The sequence below is a fragment of the Callospermophilus lateralis genome, chromosome 8 (genome assembly GCF_048772815.1).
Source record: "Callospermophilus lateralis isolate mCalLat2 chromosome 8, mCalLat2.hap1, whole genome shotgun sequence".
Classification (NCBI taxonomy): domain Eukaryota; kingdom Metazoa; phylum Chordata; class Mammalia; order Rodentia; family Sciuridae; genus Callospermophilus; species Callospermophilus lateralis.
The window spans coordinates 95,018,372-95,033,685 of NC_135312.1; the positions used below are offsets into that span (position 1 = coordinate 95,018,372).

The window sequence follows — 15,314 nt, forward strand, 5'->3', positions numbered from 1 at the left end:
TCCTCACCATTTATGTTGTTGTAGTTATTAGTACTATGGAAGGCATAGTTGATACCTGCTGTATTAGTATTGTGGGTGTAGTAATTAACACGTGATGTTCACTTCAGTGGATCTAATTCATAGCTATTTATTGTTGCTACTGTTAATTTCTGACACTTTCATTTCACTTTTTTTATGGTAACTAGTGTTGTAGATCTGATAGTAGGCACTGGTATTTACTTTACTGTTTTATATTATTCATTTATCTTGTTTGTTACCTGTTTTCCTGAGAGGTGCTAGGGATGTACTGGGTTATATTAGTCAGCTTTTTATTGCTGTGACCAAAATACTTTAAGAAATTCAGAAATTTAAGACCTCGAAAAACATGAGAAAACAGGCAAACAAGCCTCCACCCCAATCCAAATTTACAGTACTACAAAAAGAATCCACAGATATTGAAGGGAATGAAATTCCTGAGAAAGACTACAAAAATTGATTATTAAAATAATTAACTAAAAGGTTATCTGAGCAATGAATTAAGGGTGAAAATATAGGAGGTGAAAGACTATTTCAACATAGATATTCTGAATAGAAATTAGAACTCTTGGATATGAAAGACACAATAAATAAAGTTAAAAAATTAGTTGAAAGCATTAACAAGAGATTAGATTTTTCCGAAAAGAGAACTGCAGTCCTCAAAGGGTCTATGAACTTGAGCACTCTGTAAACGGTAAAGAAAAACTAATAAAAGACTATGATAAGAATATACAAGAACCATGGGAAAACATTAAGAGACCAACTTTAAGAGTCATTAGGATTGAAGAGGGCATGGAGATACACAGTCATGAAATTAAGAATCTTTTCAGTGATGTAAAAGGCAAATTTCCAAAGCTTAGGAATGAGATGGACATCCACCTACAGGAATGGAATAGAACCCCACATAGATAAGATTAAAAAACCTCTCTAAGACACATTATAATCAAAATGTCTAAAAGAGAATAAGGATAGAATATTAAAAGCTGCAAGAGAAAAATATCAGGTCACATTTAGAGGTAACCAATCAGGTTATATTTAGAATTTCAGTTCTGACTCTGAAATCCAGGAGGGTTTTCAGTGAGATAATCCAAACTCTGAAAGAAAACAATTGCCAGCCAAGGTTGCTGTATTCCAAAAGCTATCATTTAGAATCAAAGAAGAAATAAATATTTTCCAAGATAAAGATGAATAAAAAGAATTTCTAACCAATAAGCCAGCACTACAGAAAATTCTTAAAAGAAACCCCAAAGCTTCAGAAATAATGAAGCTTACTAGAACAATTTAAAAAATGAAAATTGAGATCACATTAAATATATGAAGGAAGTAAAAATGGCCAGTAATAAAATATCTCTTCATAATAACTCTGAATGAAAATGATTTCAACTCTCCAATTAAAAGACATAGAGTGGCAGAGTGATTAAAAACATGACTTGGCTGTGTGTGGTGATACATACTTGAAATCCCAGATACTTAAGAGACTAAGTCATGAGTATTTCAAGTTTGAGGTCAGCTGGTACAACTTAGGAAGACTGTCTTGTAAAATAAGGGCTGAGGATGTAGCTCAGTGGTAGAGCACCCCTGGGTTCAATCCATAGTACCACAAATAAAATAAAACACACATCAAAAACAACAAAAAACAATGACCCAACCCTATGCTGTTTGCAAGAGATTGATAGGCAAATAAATTTACAGACTGAAAGTAAACAGGTAGAAAAATATATTTTATGCAAATAGAGTCAGAAAATAAGCAGGAATAGCTATTGTTATACCAGACAATGCATGCAGATTTCAAGCAAAAAACAATCAGAAGAGACAAGAAATGTCATAATACTGGTAAAGGGAACAATTCAACAAGAAGATGTAATGATAGTAAATATTTATTTCCCAAGTATTGGTTCACCTCACTACATAAGACAATACTTCCTAATACATACCCTTTTCTCATCCTGCACAAAAATCAATTCAAAGTGTTTCAAGGACCTAGAAGTTAGAGCAAAAACACTGCAACTGCCCATAGAAAATGCAGAGTTAACACTTTAACATATTTCTGCAAGCTGACTTTCTTAATAAGATTCTCAAAGCTCAAGAAGTAAAGTCAAGAATCTATGAGTGGGACAGAATCAAATTAAAAAATGTCTGAGCAGCAAAAGGAACAAGTACAAGCATTAAAAGAATGCCTGCATTCTTTAATGGAATAAATCTTTGCTAGATACTCCTTTACAGGGTATTAATATCCAGAACTCAAAAAACTTGACATGTGCATGCGCGCGCACACACACACACACACACACAAAACAAAACAACAAAAAATGAAACCAAAACAATGACCTATTTAATAAATGGACAAATTAAACACTTATTTTTCAAAAGAAGAAATACAATTGGCCAATAAATATATGAAAAATTCAACATCCTTAGCAATCAGGGAAATGTAAATCAAAACTATAGAGATTTAATTTCACTCCAGTTACATGGCAAACATCAAGAATACAGATAACAATAATTGCTGGCAAGATATGCGCAAAAGAGTACACTAATACTTAGTGGTGGGACTGCAAATTAGTACAAGCATTTTGGAAAGCAGTATGGAGATTCCTCCAAAGACTAGGAATGGAATCACCATATGATCTATCTATCTCACTTCTTGGTATTTATCCAGAAGTACTAAAGTCAGAATACTTTAATGATACATGCCTACCAGTATTTATAGCAGTTCAATTTACAATAGCCAAGTTATGCAACCACTCTAGGTTCCTGTCAACAGAAGAATGAAAAAAGAATGTGGAATATATAAACAATGGAGTTTTACCCAAACATGAAGAAGAATGAATTCTGTCATTTGTTGTTGATTATTGAAACCCAAGAAAATCATGCTAAGTAAAATAAGCCAAATCAAAAAATTCAAGGATTGAATGTGCTCTTTGGTGGAAGCTAGTGAAAGAAAAAATAAATAAAAAGGAATTAAAAAAGGGGATCTCATGAAAATAGAAAGGAGATATCAAAGGGAAGAGGGCAGGTCATAGGGAATATTAGGGAAAAAAATTTACTAAATTTTGTTACGTTTTGTTATGTTCATTTAAGAATATGCCCCAATGAATCTCATATATATATATATACATATATATATATATATATATATATATATATATATCATACACATATATATATACACACACACATGTATATATACATATATATACATATACATATACACACATGTATATATATATATACATATACACACATATATACATATATATACATATACATACATATATATACACACGTATACATGTATATATATATATATATATATATATATAGTATAATAATAATAAAAGGGAGATCTGTAGAGTTGAGTAAGTGGGCCAGGAAGAAGATAGGGATTGGAAGGGAAAGAATGGTACTGGGGATTGAGATTGATCAAATTATGTGTATGTATGAATATGGCATAGCGAATTCTATAATTATAATGCACCAATAAAAAAATAAGAAATAATAAAGAACTTAGTCTCAGGATTTACAGAATTAATTGTTCATCTATTTTAGCTAAAAGCTTAATGTGGTACATCAAACATTTGTGCTTAAAATGTTTCATAAAGCTAATGTGTTGGAAAAAACTGCAGGCTATAGATTAATGGAAATTGAAAAGAGCAAAATTTTTGTTGTTGTTGAGGATTGAACCCAGGGCCTTGGACATGCTGAGCAGGAACTCTACACTTAGCCCTAACCAGACAGTAAATTTTTTATGAGAAATCTAATTGTGTACTTTTACGTGGAAGAATTATAGAAGTCATGTAAAAATATTTCTTCATTTTAATATTTAATCATGTAAAGAGGTGAATGATTTTTTCTGAGATTTATCAGTAGAGGGCAGCAAAGTTTCAGGTAGTGTTTCAGATTTAAGGGTAGCTTTGCTAAGAAAAATTTTCTTTTTTGTTGCTCTTAAGAAGTTTGTTCTGGCTTAGCTTTTAATGAAGTGCTTTGGTAATATCATATAGGAATTTGCTTAAAAACTCTGTTGCTTTGGTTCAGATATTTATTCAACTCTTCCCTTAGGTTCTATATAGATCCTTTCTTAATGAGAACATGTATTTCTTTCTTTCTGTAATTTAGGGAGTACCAGGGCCTGGAAGATATGACATTAAAAGTCAATTTGAGAAGACTGAAAGTGTGACACCGAATGTAAATGATACATCCCCTGCTTTTCTTTCTCAATCTCAGGTAATGGTCTGTAGCCATTTTCATATATAGAGTCTAATAGGCATAATGTGAGGCAAGCAACAAATTCAGTGGTGTTTAAGAAGATTATGAAAGTAAAAGTGGTCTTTAAGCAAATTGGAAGTGGACATGGTCTGGGCAAAACATAATGCCTAAAAACATGGGTAAAATGAAGTAAAATAAGATTAGAAGGTGAATATTTGAATTAAGCAAATTTGCATATGTAAGCATTCAATTCAGATTATAAGAAAGGTCTATTTTACTCTGAATTTTAAAATGTACTTTGCTGATGAATATGTAACCTATGAGGTCATGCATATTTTTCAGAGTAAGTTCTGTGGAGCCTGGCCATAGGTCATATCTACAACTGCCTCTGGGACCTCCTTAATGATGCTGCAGTTATATCATATATTCTGCAGTAACCATTTTATATTCTCCAAGGAATATACTAAGGGATCTTGAAGGTTGATAAGATATTTCTTAGGCAAGACTGTTAAAATACTGGCAACATTTTAAATGTAGCAGCCTTTAGACCAAGGTAATTGTGATACTTATATCTGTATAGAGTTCTGATTATGTTATTTAACTTGAGAAGGTTATTAACCTTCAGCTGAGTATAGATGACTGCTTTGGTTTTATTTTACTTAAGAGACATCTCCTGGGAGACAAGTATATGGATTGCAGGTATATTTTGTAGATATAATTAAGATGTCTTTTTAATGGGTTAGATGTTATAGTGAGGGACAGGGAAGAATCAAGAATGAACATTAGGTTTCTGCCTTGAGCAACTTAATGGTACTTAAGGCATTACACACGATGGGTCTGTGGGGGACAGGGTTTTTTTTTGTTGTTGTTATTGTTGTTTCTGTGTGTATATGTGTTCTTGATTTTTTTAAAATAAATATAGTTTTGTAGCTAGCACTCTCTATTTAAGTTATTTTTGTTTATTACATATATCCCTAATTTTTTATCAATTGGCAACTATCATATTTTAAATATATTTTCAGAAATGGAAAAGAAAAAAATGATATCAGTATTGTTTAAGAAGATATGTAGAAACAAATAATGGTTAGGTGAAAGATGTGGAGAAGTTAATACCAATCATGACTATCTGATAGAGATAACCTTAGTGTTTAATTGAACATGAGCAGCTAAATAATGCCATTAACAATGTAGACTTAGGACACAGAATTTCTGATTATAGGAATAAAGACAGATATGTTTCTGGGACAATTTAATAATTGATTAAGGAATTTGTTCAGTATTTTACATGAATGTACTAGATTACATTACTTCTTCAAGTATTAATTTTTCAAACATACTTTTATAACACTGGTTCTCAGCTCTGGATGTGCATTAGAAATACCTGGGGAGATTTTAATACATTCACATGCCCAGGTGCTAACCTGCCTTTCTACTCTTTCTCACAAAGAATGATTCAGTTGGTCTAGGATAGGGCCCAGGTACCAATATTTAATACCTCAAGTGATTCTAGTATGCATCTGGGGTTTGGGATGATTATTTTTAAACATTATATTTGACATATGAATAATAAGATGGTATTTAGAAAAAATTTAAATAGCTCTTTTTGATACTTACAGTAATAAATTATTTTTGATAATGTTAATATTTACTTGCTTTACAAAGTAAAAAAGAGCACATTTGAAATACTTACCTTGTGTAAGTAAGAAGGAAGAATAGGAAGGCATACAAATAACCGATTTTCTTTATATATATACAATAATAATAAATCAGAAAGCATTGACAATGATTACTTATAAGGGGTGGTAAGGAGATATAGTGGAAACACTGGTGTACTGTAGCTTACTTGTACTGTTTCAGAAGCCAATGGTTAATTTTCTATGATTTTGTAAATTGATTGCTTTTATGTTGGTAGTATGAAATTAGCCATTGCTTTGGGCATATTTACTTCATGGAAATCAGAAAATGTTACAAATTGAGGCACTTTTTTTTTGTCAGTAGTTCAGCATCCCATGGGACAGAATATAAATGGAAGAAAGCAATACTTCTTTTTCATATTTTTATTTTTTATGAATATATATTTTGTCTTTTGGAGGCATGTCAATGTTTCATACATTAAAAAATGAAAATGAATCAGTAAGAATAGACAAGGATAAAAAAACACCTCTGGAACTGAAAGAAAATGGAAGTAAATGAGTGATTGTATTCCAAATGAATTCCTTTAACCAGATTGAAAAAGGGGAGGGTTGGGGGAAGAAGGAATAATCCAGCTATCCACAGTATGTGACTATATCAGTCTTGGATGGGATTGGAGGAATGGGTAGTTAGTTTAGCATTGAAGACAAATTCTGAACTATTTTCAGTAGGTTGGTATATTGGAATGGTATGGATAAAACAATCATTATAGAGGTAGCACAGTTTTAAGCAAAATAATTGTTATTGTGAACTTTTAATGCAGAAAAGGTGTGTACAAATATGGATTGGGGGATGTGGAAAAAGAACCTGTGGGATAGATATGAATGGAAGATTTTGATGTGAATTTATGATTTCTAATATATATGTACATATATATATGCATGCACTTATATGTGTATGTATGTATCTATGTGTACGTGTATATATAGGTATCTATATTTTTGTAGCTTGGTCTGATAAATGAATCAAGGAACAGAGACACCCCAGTATCAAGGAGAATTTCTAATACCTGGATCTTGGTCACTAATTTTATTCCCCATTAAACAGAATAGGATTCTTCTGAAAAATGACTGATTTTAATGTAGAAAGAAGGTGAATCTGTAATATCTTATTGTATCAGAAAGTGAGTTTTAAGAAACAAATAAAAAATGAGAGTATATCATAGGTACAAAGGAACTAACTTGAAACCTTCCTCATCCCCACCACTGTTCCAAAGTTCAGCAATGAGTTATAAATCATTAGAATGGCATCCTTGAGACGATTTGGACAATAAAAAGATAAGTAAATAGATTAAATAATGAAAAAATAATTGGAGAAGAAGGCAGATCTCTTGCTTACAGTAGACTACTGAGTGCTTGCTGATAAATGTAGAGGGAGTATTGGATTTGATCAAAACTAAAATCAATGGTGAGGATAAGAGACTATCATGTATCTCCAAATAAGATAGCCTTAGAAAGCAATATCATCTATTTCCTGTTCTTCTCAATAATACATAATATGGATATAATCATGGGGAACCCTAGGATAAATTCCAAATAAGAAAGGTTTATTGTACCAAAGGGGGGAACACAATGTTCTCCCAAGATGTTAAAAGTCTCAAAACACAAAGAAAAGCTTTGGAAATATCTTTGCATTAAAGGAGGCTAAAAAGACATGATGTCTAAGAGCAATATCTGATCCCATATGAGATCATGTATATCATGGTTAAAATCAGTATAGGCATTTTGGACCAGTTTGGATTATGAATGGTAGATCAGATGTATTATATCATTGATATGTTTATTGAATTTAATAACTGTACTATAATATATAAGGAAACATTCCTATTTTTCATATATATATGTGTGTGTGTGTGTGTGTGTGTGTGTGTGTGTGTGTGTGTGTTTAGAGGTGAAGGATCAATGCATATATATTTTTTCATGTATGTGAATATACACACATACGTGTGTGTATGTGTATATATATGTATATATATATGTGTGTGTGCATATATATATATATAGAGAGAGAGAGAGAGAGAGAGGGGGGGGAAGCTGGTAGACAAAAAGAGAGAGGATACATAAATAAAAAAACCAAATGGTGTAACAAGTTAGAATTAGGTGAAACAAGGTAAACTTCCTATAGTTATTTTCTGTATTTTTAAATTTTTAAAACCTTTTTGTGAAACTCAAAGTTATTTTAAAATAAAAAGTTAAAAAGTAATATACTTTTTATGAGTATTTTATGAGTTCATAGTTACACACATATGTATATATTTAATGTTAGTAAATTTATTAGTTAAGCTGAATTTATAAGCCACTTGAATATAAGATTTTATTTTTCTTAAGATGCTTAATAATATTGTTGTATTAATTGAATATGTGTGTTGAGAAACATTGATAATATAGTGTAATTTGTTCACTTAAAGCAATCATATTAGATCATATAGTTTTTATTTATGATCTTAATTTTCAGAATTTTTAAATGTTGAAATTGTTCATATACTATCATTTAGAATATCATATTGAGATTATTCCTTTCTAGAAGTTTATATGCCTTGGTAAGGCATTTAATATATTACTATATTAGTATATAGGAATTTGATTAAAAGCTATATATTTTGTTTTGATGTGTGTAAGATCTTAATTCATCTACATTTTCTTCACTCCATTAATAAATAAATTAAACTCTGATGTTATATACTCAGTAGCTTAGCTTTTAACTTGTGAAGTATCAAAATGTTCTATAGTTTCTCAATGGCATATTTTCCTGTTCTTCACTAGAGATTTGTACCTATTAAATCAATCACCCCAGCTCCTGGCACATATAATGAAATTAGAACAGCTCTCAAGTACTCAAAGAAAACATCAGGACAGAAAAATACCCCATTTGGTCAAAGAGCCGCCCGATTCATAGAGGACTGCAAGGCAGCGGAAATGCCAGGTTAGTAATTAATCCATATATTTCTACTCTTTACTTTTATGTAGCTCAATATTCTTAACAAGATGGAAGCACCAGAGAGTACAATTGGTGATTATCATTTTAAGTTAACATTTTTTTAAGCATCAACTATGCACTAAACACATATAAGTCAAAATAAAGTACAGTTTTATTTAGATTTCACTTTTAATATGTCACACACCTTAATTGTAATTTGAAACTGTTTTTCTTTACTCAGTAAATCTCCTAATTTCATCTTGGTGGATTAATAGATATAGATATAAATATAATTCATAATATTCATTTTTGTTAAAACATTTATTTATATCAAATCACATTTTCTGATATTTTCTTTTTTATTGATTTTTTAAAAAATAAATGACAGTGGAATGCATTACAATTCTTGTTACACATAATGAGCACAATTTTTCATATCTCTGGTTGTATATAAAGTATGTTCACCAATACATGTACTTTGGATAATGATGTTCATCACATTCCACCATCCTTGCTAACCCCCAGCCCCCTCCCCTCCCCTTCCAACCCTTTACCCTATGTAGAGTTCATCTATTCCTCCCGTGCTCACCCTCCCTACTCCACTATAAGTCAGTCACCTTATATAAGATAAAACATTCAGCATTTGTTTTTTTGGGGGGGATTGGCTAACTTCACATAGCATTATCTTCTCCAATGCCAACCTTTACCTGAAAATGCCATGATTTTATTCTCTTTTATTGCTGAGTAATATTTTATTGTGTATATATGCCACATTTTTTTAATCCATTCATCTACTGAAGGGCATCTAGGTTGGTTCCACAGTTTAGCTGTTGTGAATTGTGCTGCTATAAACATTGATGTGGCTGTGTCCCTGTAGTATGCTGTTTTTAAGTTCTTTGGGTATAGACCAAGGAGACGGATAGCTGGGTCAAATGGTGGTTTTATTACCAGATTTCCAAGGAATCTCCATACTGCTTTCCATATTGGCCGCACCAATTTGCAGTCCCACCAGCACTGTATGAATGTACCTTATTCCCCACATCCTCTCCAACACTTATTGTTGTTTGTCTTCATAATAGCTGCCATTCTGACTGGAGTGAGATGATATCTTAGAGTAGTTTTGATTCACATTTCTTTAATTGCTAGAGATGATGAACATTTTTTCATATATTTGTTGATTGAATGTATATCATCTTCTGGGAAGTCTCTGTTCAGGTCTTGTCTCATTTATTGATTCTATTATTTGTTTTGTTGGTATTTGGCTTTAAATTCATATGGAAAAATAAGAGACCCAGAATAGCTAAAGCAATCCTTAGCAGGAAGAGTGAAGCAGGTGGCATCACTATACCAGATCTTAAACTATACTTAAAAGCAATAGTAACAAAAACAGCATGGTATTGGCACCAAAACAGACTAGTAGACCAATGGTACAGAATAGAGGACACCAGAGACTAACCCACAAAATTCAATTATCTTATGTTAGACAAAGGAGCCAAAAACATGCATTGGAGAAAAGATAGCCTCTTCAACAAATGGTGCTGGGAAAACTGAAAATCCATATGCCACAAAATGAAATTAAATCCCTATCTCTCACCATGCACAAAACTCAACTCAAAGTAGATCAATGACTTAGGAATTAAACCAGAGACTCTGCGTCTAATAGAAGAAAAAGTAGGCCCTAATCTTCATCATCCACATGATCAGGCCCTAACTTCTTAAATAAGACACCTCTAGTGCAAGAATTAAAACCAAGAATCAATAAATGGGTGGGATCAAACTAAAAAGTTTCTTCTCAGCAAAAGAAACAATCAATGAGGCGAATAGAGAGCCTACATTTTGGGAGCAAATTTTTACCCCTCACACACATCAGATAGAGCACATTTTCTGATATTTTCAATGGTTATTCTAGTATATAGAGCTAAGAATATAGAACTAACATAATATGTACAATTTTTATCCTATAGTTCTAATTATCTACTGCTGTATTAAAGAATAGCTTAAAAATAAAACATTTGTATTATATCTCATTTTTTGAGAAGACGAGAATGCAGGTCTCCAGTGGGACTGTCATAGCTTCATCATGTCTGACTTTTCAATGGTGTCATGGCCCCACAATACATGGCTAGAGCCAGGCATTGTGGCACATGCCTGTAATCCCAGTGATTCAGGAGTATGAGGCTGGAGGATGACAATTTTGGGGCTAGCCGTAGCAACTTGGTCAATAAGTAGCTTAGTAAGATCCTGTCTCAAAATTAAAATTATATATATATATATATATATATATATATATATATATATATATATATATATATATATATATATATAAAGGCCTGAGGATGTAGCTCAGTGATAAAGTACCCCCTAAGTTCACCTGAGTGAATCCTCCTCCCCCCAAAATGCCTTGGCTAGATGCTGCAAGGCTTTTATTGACTCAACCATAGCACACCCATGATATCCCCTCTTCTGCATTCTATCAGTCAATCATATCACTCAGTGCAGCACATACTAAAGGCAAAGATGTGAAACTTTATCTCTCAGTGATAGGAGTAGCAAACAATTTATAGCTATATTTAATCTACTATATAGTCTACTCTCTGACCACAAAGTATGTGAATTCTTCCTATATGCGTCCATCCCTTCTTCTCAAGGACTCTAAAGCCCTATGCGATTATGGCCTGATCTTGGATTCTGGGATCTTGTCATCTAAATCAGGTGTAGGTGAGGATCTTGATTATAGCTTAATATGCCTCATTTTGAGGATGACTCCTCTCTGTCAGAAGAGTTATAAAACAAGAAATGTGTTGTTTCATCTAACATACAAGGGTGAGGGGGAGAGAGAGAGAGAGAGAGAGAGAGAGAGAGAGAAATTGTTCTAGATACACCTATGTAAAAAGGAGAAAACTGTAAGTCCACAGCAGTCACATCATAATTCTGAAATATAACCAGATACAGATTGCTATTTTCTTCATTTGAGCTGAGTTAGACCAGAGAGGAATGGTTTTCCATGGTTTCTAGTTTTACCTTTTGGGCTCTTGTTTGTATCCCCTAATTCATCCTTCCTTTCTATGAGAAATAGGCTGTATTCACAGCTAGAACTTTCTCAGTCTTCTTCCTACCTGTAGATGAATAAGCTACTTTTCATTTTGTCCAGTTAATATATCTTTCTTAACCTTGGTTAAATTGCTTATAAAAATTTTGTGAGTTTTTTATTGTATTAAATTATAATAAAATCTATTAGACAAAGTCACATATATTTTATGGTAAAAGTCTTTTTCTACTTTGAGGCAGCTTGTTTGAACATCCTTAAATTCTTAGAAGCTCTATTGTCATAGTCAAGTGGATCTAAGATTCTCATAAACTCTTTTATTTAGTTGAATGATTCTATAAAGCACCACCCTAAATCTTTCTGAAACTTTAACAAAGAGTTTTACAGACTGCTGAGAGCCATAGCCAAGTAAGAATAATGCATGGCATTTTTTATTTGAAAGGTGTCCCTGCTCAGGGATTAGGGTGTCTCCAGGTTTAGGGTGGATCCTGCTGGATTAGGGTGGCTCCAGGTTTAGGGTGGATCCTGATGGGTTAGGGCGGTTCCAGGATTAGGGTGGATCCTGCTGGGAATAGGGCGTATTCTGCTGCCTCAGGCGCCCACTCCTTGAGTTCCCATTGAGTTCTCCTGGGGTTCTGAGAGTATTGGTACGGAGAGCCCGGTGGAGGGAGTGTATTTTCCCAGAACATGCATGGGAATAAAGAGTTGCTGTTGGAATCTACAAGTTTTTGTGGTGGCTCAGTTATTTTGTGCCTAGCCAGACTGGGGCAACAGACAAATCTTGCTTTTGGTCTTTTCCCTCAAGCCACTTGTTCCTTTAAGAGATTTTTGTTGTCTAGAGAGGCTAGGAATGAAAAACATTATTTTAAAATTCAGAAAATCCTTATTCCTTTTTATTTTCTATAAATTCTGCTTGAAAAGTAAAAAGTTAAAGTGTTTAACTTTAAATTCAATTTGTTCTATCCATGTCTTCTCATATGTGGATAAAAGCAACTACTAACATATTGACATTCAGCCTGGAAATTTTTTTAGTTAGAATTTACTTGTTCTTTGGTATTTTCTTTATTAAATCAAATATGAGTTTTGCTAAATTTCTACTGTTATATGAGCAATTTTTTCTTCAGCCTCCCATAACATTTTTGTCAAGTCATCAACATCAGTATCCTCAAGTCCATTTTGAGAAGTCTTGAGGTTGCTCTGGCTTTGCATCCATTGTCAGGTTGTAAAGTCATTGCTACTATTATTTTTGGCTTTGTTATGGCATTACTCTATTTCTTGTTTAACTATTATTCATTTCATTGAGAAGTTGAATCTCACTCTTCACCCTTTCAATCCTGGCTAGCCTTGGTGACTTTCTTGACCAGTGCAAAGTGATATATAATATATATATATCAGTGGAAGTGATATTCTAAATTTCCTGCAATTCTGATCAAAATCCCAATGGAATTCCTCATAGAAATAGAAAAAGCAATCATGAAATTTATCTGGAAAAATAAGACACCCAGAATAGCCAAAGCAATGCTTAGCAAGAAGAGTGAAATAGGAGGCATCACAATACCAGACCTTAAACTATACTACAGAGCAATAGTAATAAAAATGTCATGATATTGACACCAAAATAGAAATGTAGACCAGTGATACAGAATTGAAGACACAGAGATAAACCCACATAAATAGAGTTATCTCACACTAGACAAAGGCGCCAAAAACACATATTGGAGGAAATTGGAGAAAAGATAGCCTCTTCACCGAATGGTGCTGGGAAAACTGGAAATCCATATGCAACAAAATGAAATTAAACTCCTGTCTCTGACCATGCACAGAACTCAACTCAAAGTGGATCAAGGATCTAGGAATTAGAAGAAACCCTGCACCTAATATAAGAAAAAGTAGGCCCAAATCTATATCATGGTGGATTAGGTCCTGACTTCCTCAACCAAACTCTTAAAGCTAGTGAAATAAAATCAAGAATTAACAAATGGGATGGATTCAAACTAAAAAGCTTCTTCTCAGCAAAGGAAACAATCAATAATGTGAAGAGAGAGCCCACAAGTGGGAGAACATCTTCATTTCATGCACATCAGATAGAGCACTAATTTCCAGGATATATAAAGAACTCAAAAAGCTAACAGCAAAAAAAAAATAATAATAATCCAATCAATAAATGAGCTAGGGAACTGAACAGACACTTCTCAGAAGAAGATATACAATTCAATCAACAAATATATGAAAAAATGTTCAACATCTCTAGCAATTAGAGAAATGCAAATCAAAACTAAGATTTCACCTCACTCTAGTCAGAATAGCAGTTATCAAGAATACTAGCAATAATAAGTATTGGCAATGATGTGTGGAAAAGGGTAAACTCATGCATTGCTGGTGGGATTATAAATTGGTGCAACCACTATGGAAAGCAGTATGGAGATTCCTTAGAAAACTTGGAATGGAACCAGTATTTGAACAGCTATCCCACTTCTCCATCTATACCCAAAGGAGTTAAAATCAGCATAGTATAGTTAGTTACTCAGCCACATCAGTGTTCATAGCAGCTCAATTCACAATAGCTAAATTGTGGCACCAACCTAGATGCCCTTAAACAGATGAATGGATAAAGAAACTGTGGTATATGTACACAATAGAATATCATTCAGCATTAAAAGAGAATAAAATTATGGCATTTGCAGGTAAAGGGATAGAGTTGGAGAATATTGTGCTAAGTGAAGTTACTCAATGCCAAAATACAAAGGCTGAATATTCTCTCTGATAAGTGGATGCTGATCCATAATGATGGGGTATTGTGGGGAGATTGAAGGAACTTTGATTGCAAAGGGGAGGGAACATAGGTGAGTAGGAAAAATGATGAAATGAGATGGGCATCATTACCCTAGGAACAGATCGTGCGATTCTACATCATGTACAATCAGAGAATGAAAAGTTGTGCTCGATTTGTGTATAATGAATCAAAATGCATTCTGCAGTCATGTATAACTAATTAAAACAAATAAAAAATGAGCATATGGAAATTTGGTTTCTTTCAATGTAGCTATTAGAGTACAGTAATGCATTGGACCTGTCAAGAAGTTATGGGGCAGATTTGACTACTTATTGGATAGCTGCAATTTACTGCTAGAAGTCCTCCCCTAAACTTTCTAACTCTCCATTAGCAGATATGATCAAGGATTCCTGGGCATTTCCTTACTTAATGATTAGAAAATGAATATGTAAAACTTTGATATGAGTGAATCATATAATCATAATGACTTTTTATGCCAGAAGCTTAAAAATATAGTACCTGTGATGTATAGGCCATGGATATCCTGAGTCCTGAGGTCAGGCTATGGTAAATTACTTAAGCTTACCTACAGAATGTTATGTTGTGCTTTTGCACCAGAGTGATTATAGATCTGACATACTTTTCTTTTATGTACCTTAAATGGTT

At 33.0% G+C, this 15,314-nt stretch overlaps 1 protein-coding gene across 1 annotated transcript in view; it reads left to right on the forward strand.

The window, feature by feature from the left end:
- Positions 1-15,314, forward strand: part of Stpg2 (sperm tail PG-rich repeat containing 2) — a 521,628-nt gene that overhangs the window by 120,303 nt on the left and 386,011 nt on the right. Inside the window, exons 7-8 of the mRNA XM_076864073.1 lie at positions 4,132-4,239; positions 8,676-8,835. Coding sequence (XP_076720188.1) covers positions 4,132-4,239; positions 8,676-8,835 — 268 coding nt within the window. The remainder of the gene's footprint in view (positions 1-4,131; positions 4,240-8,675; positions 8,836-15,314) is intronic.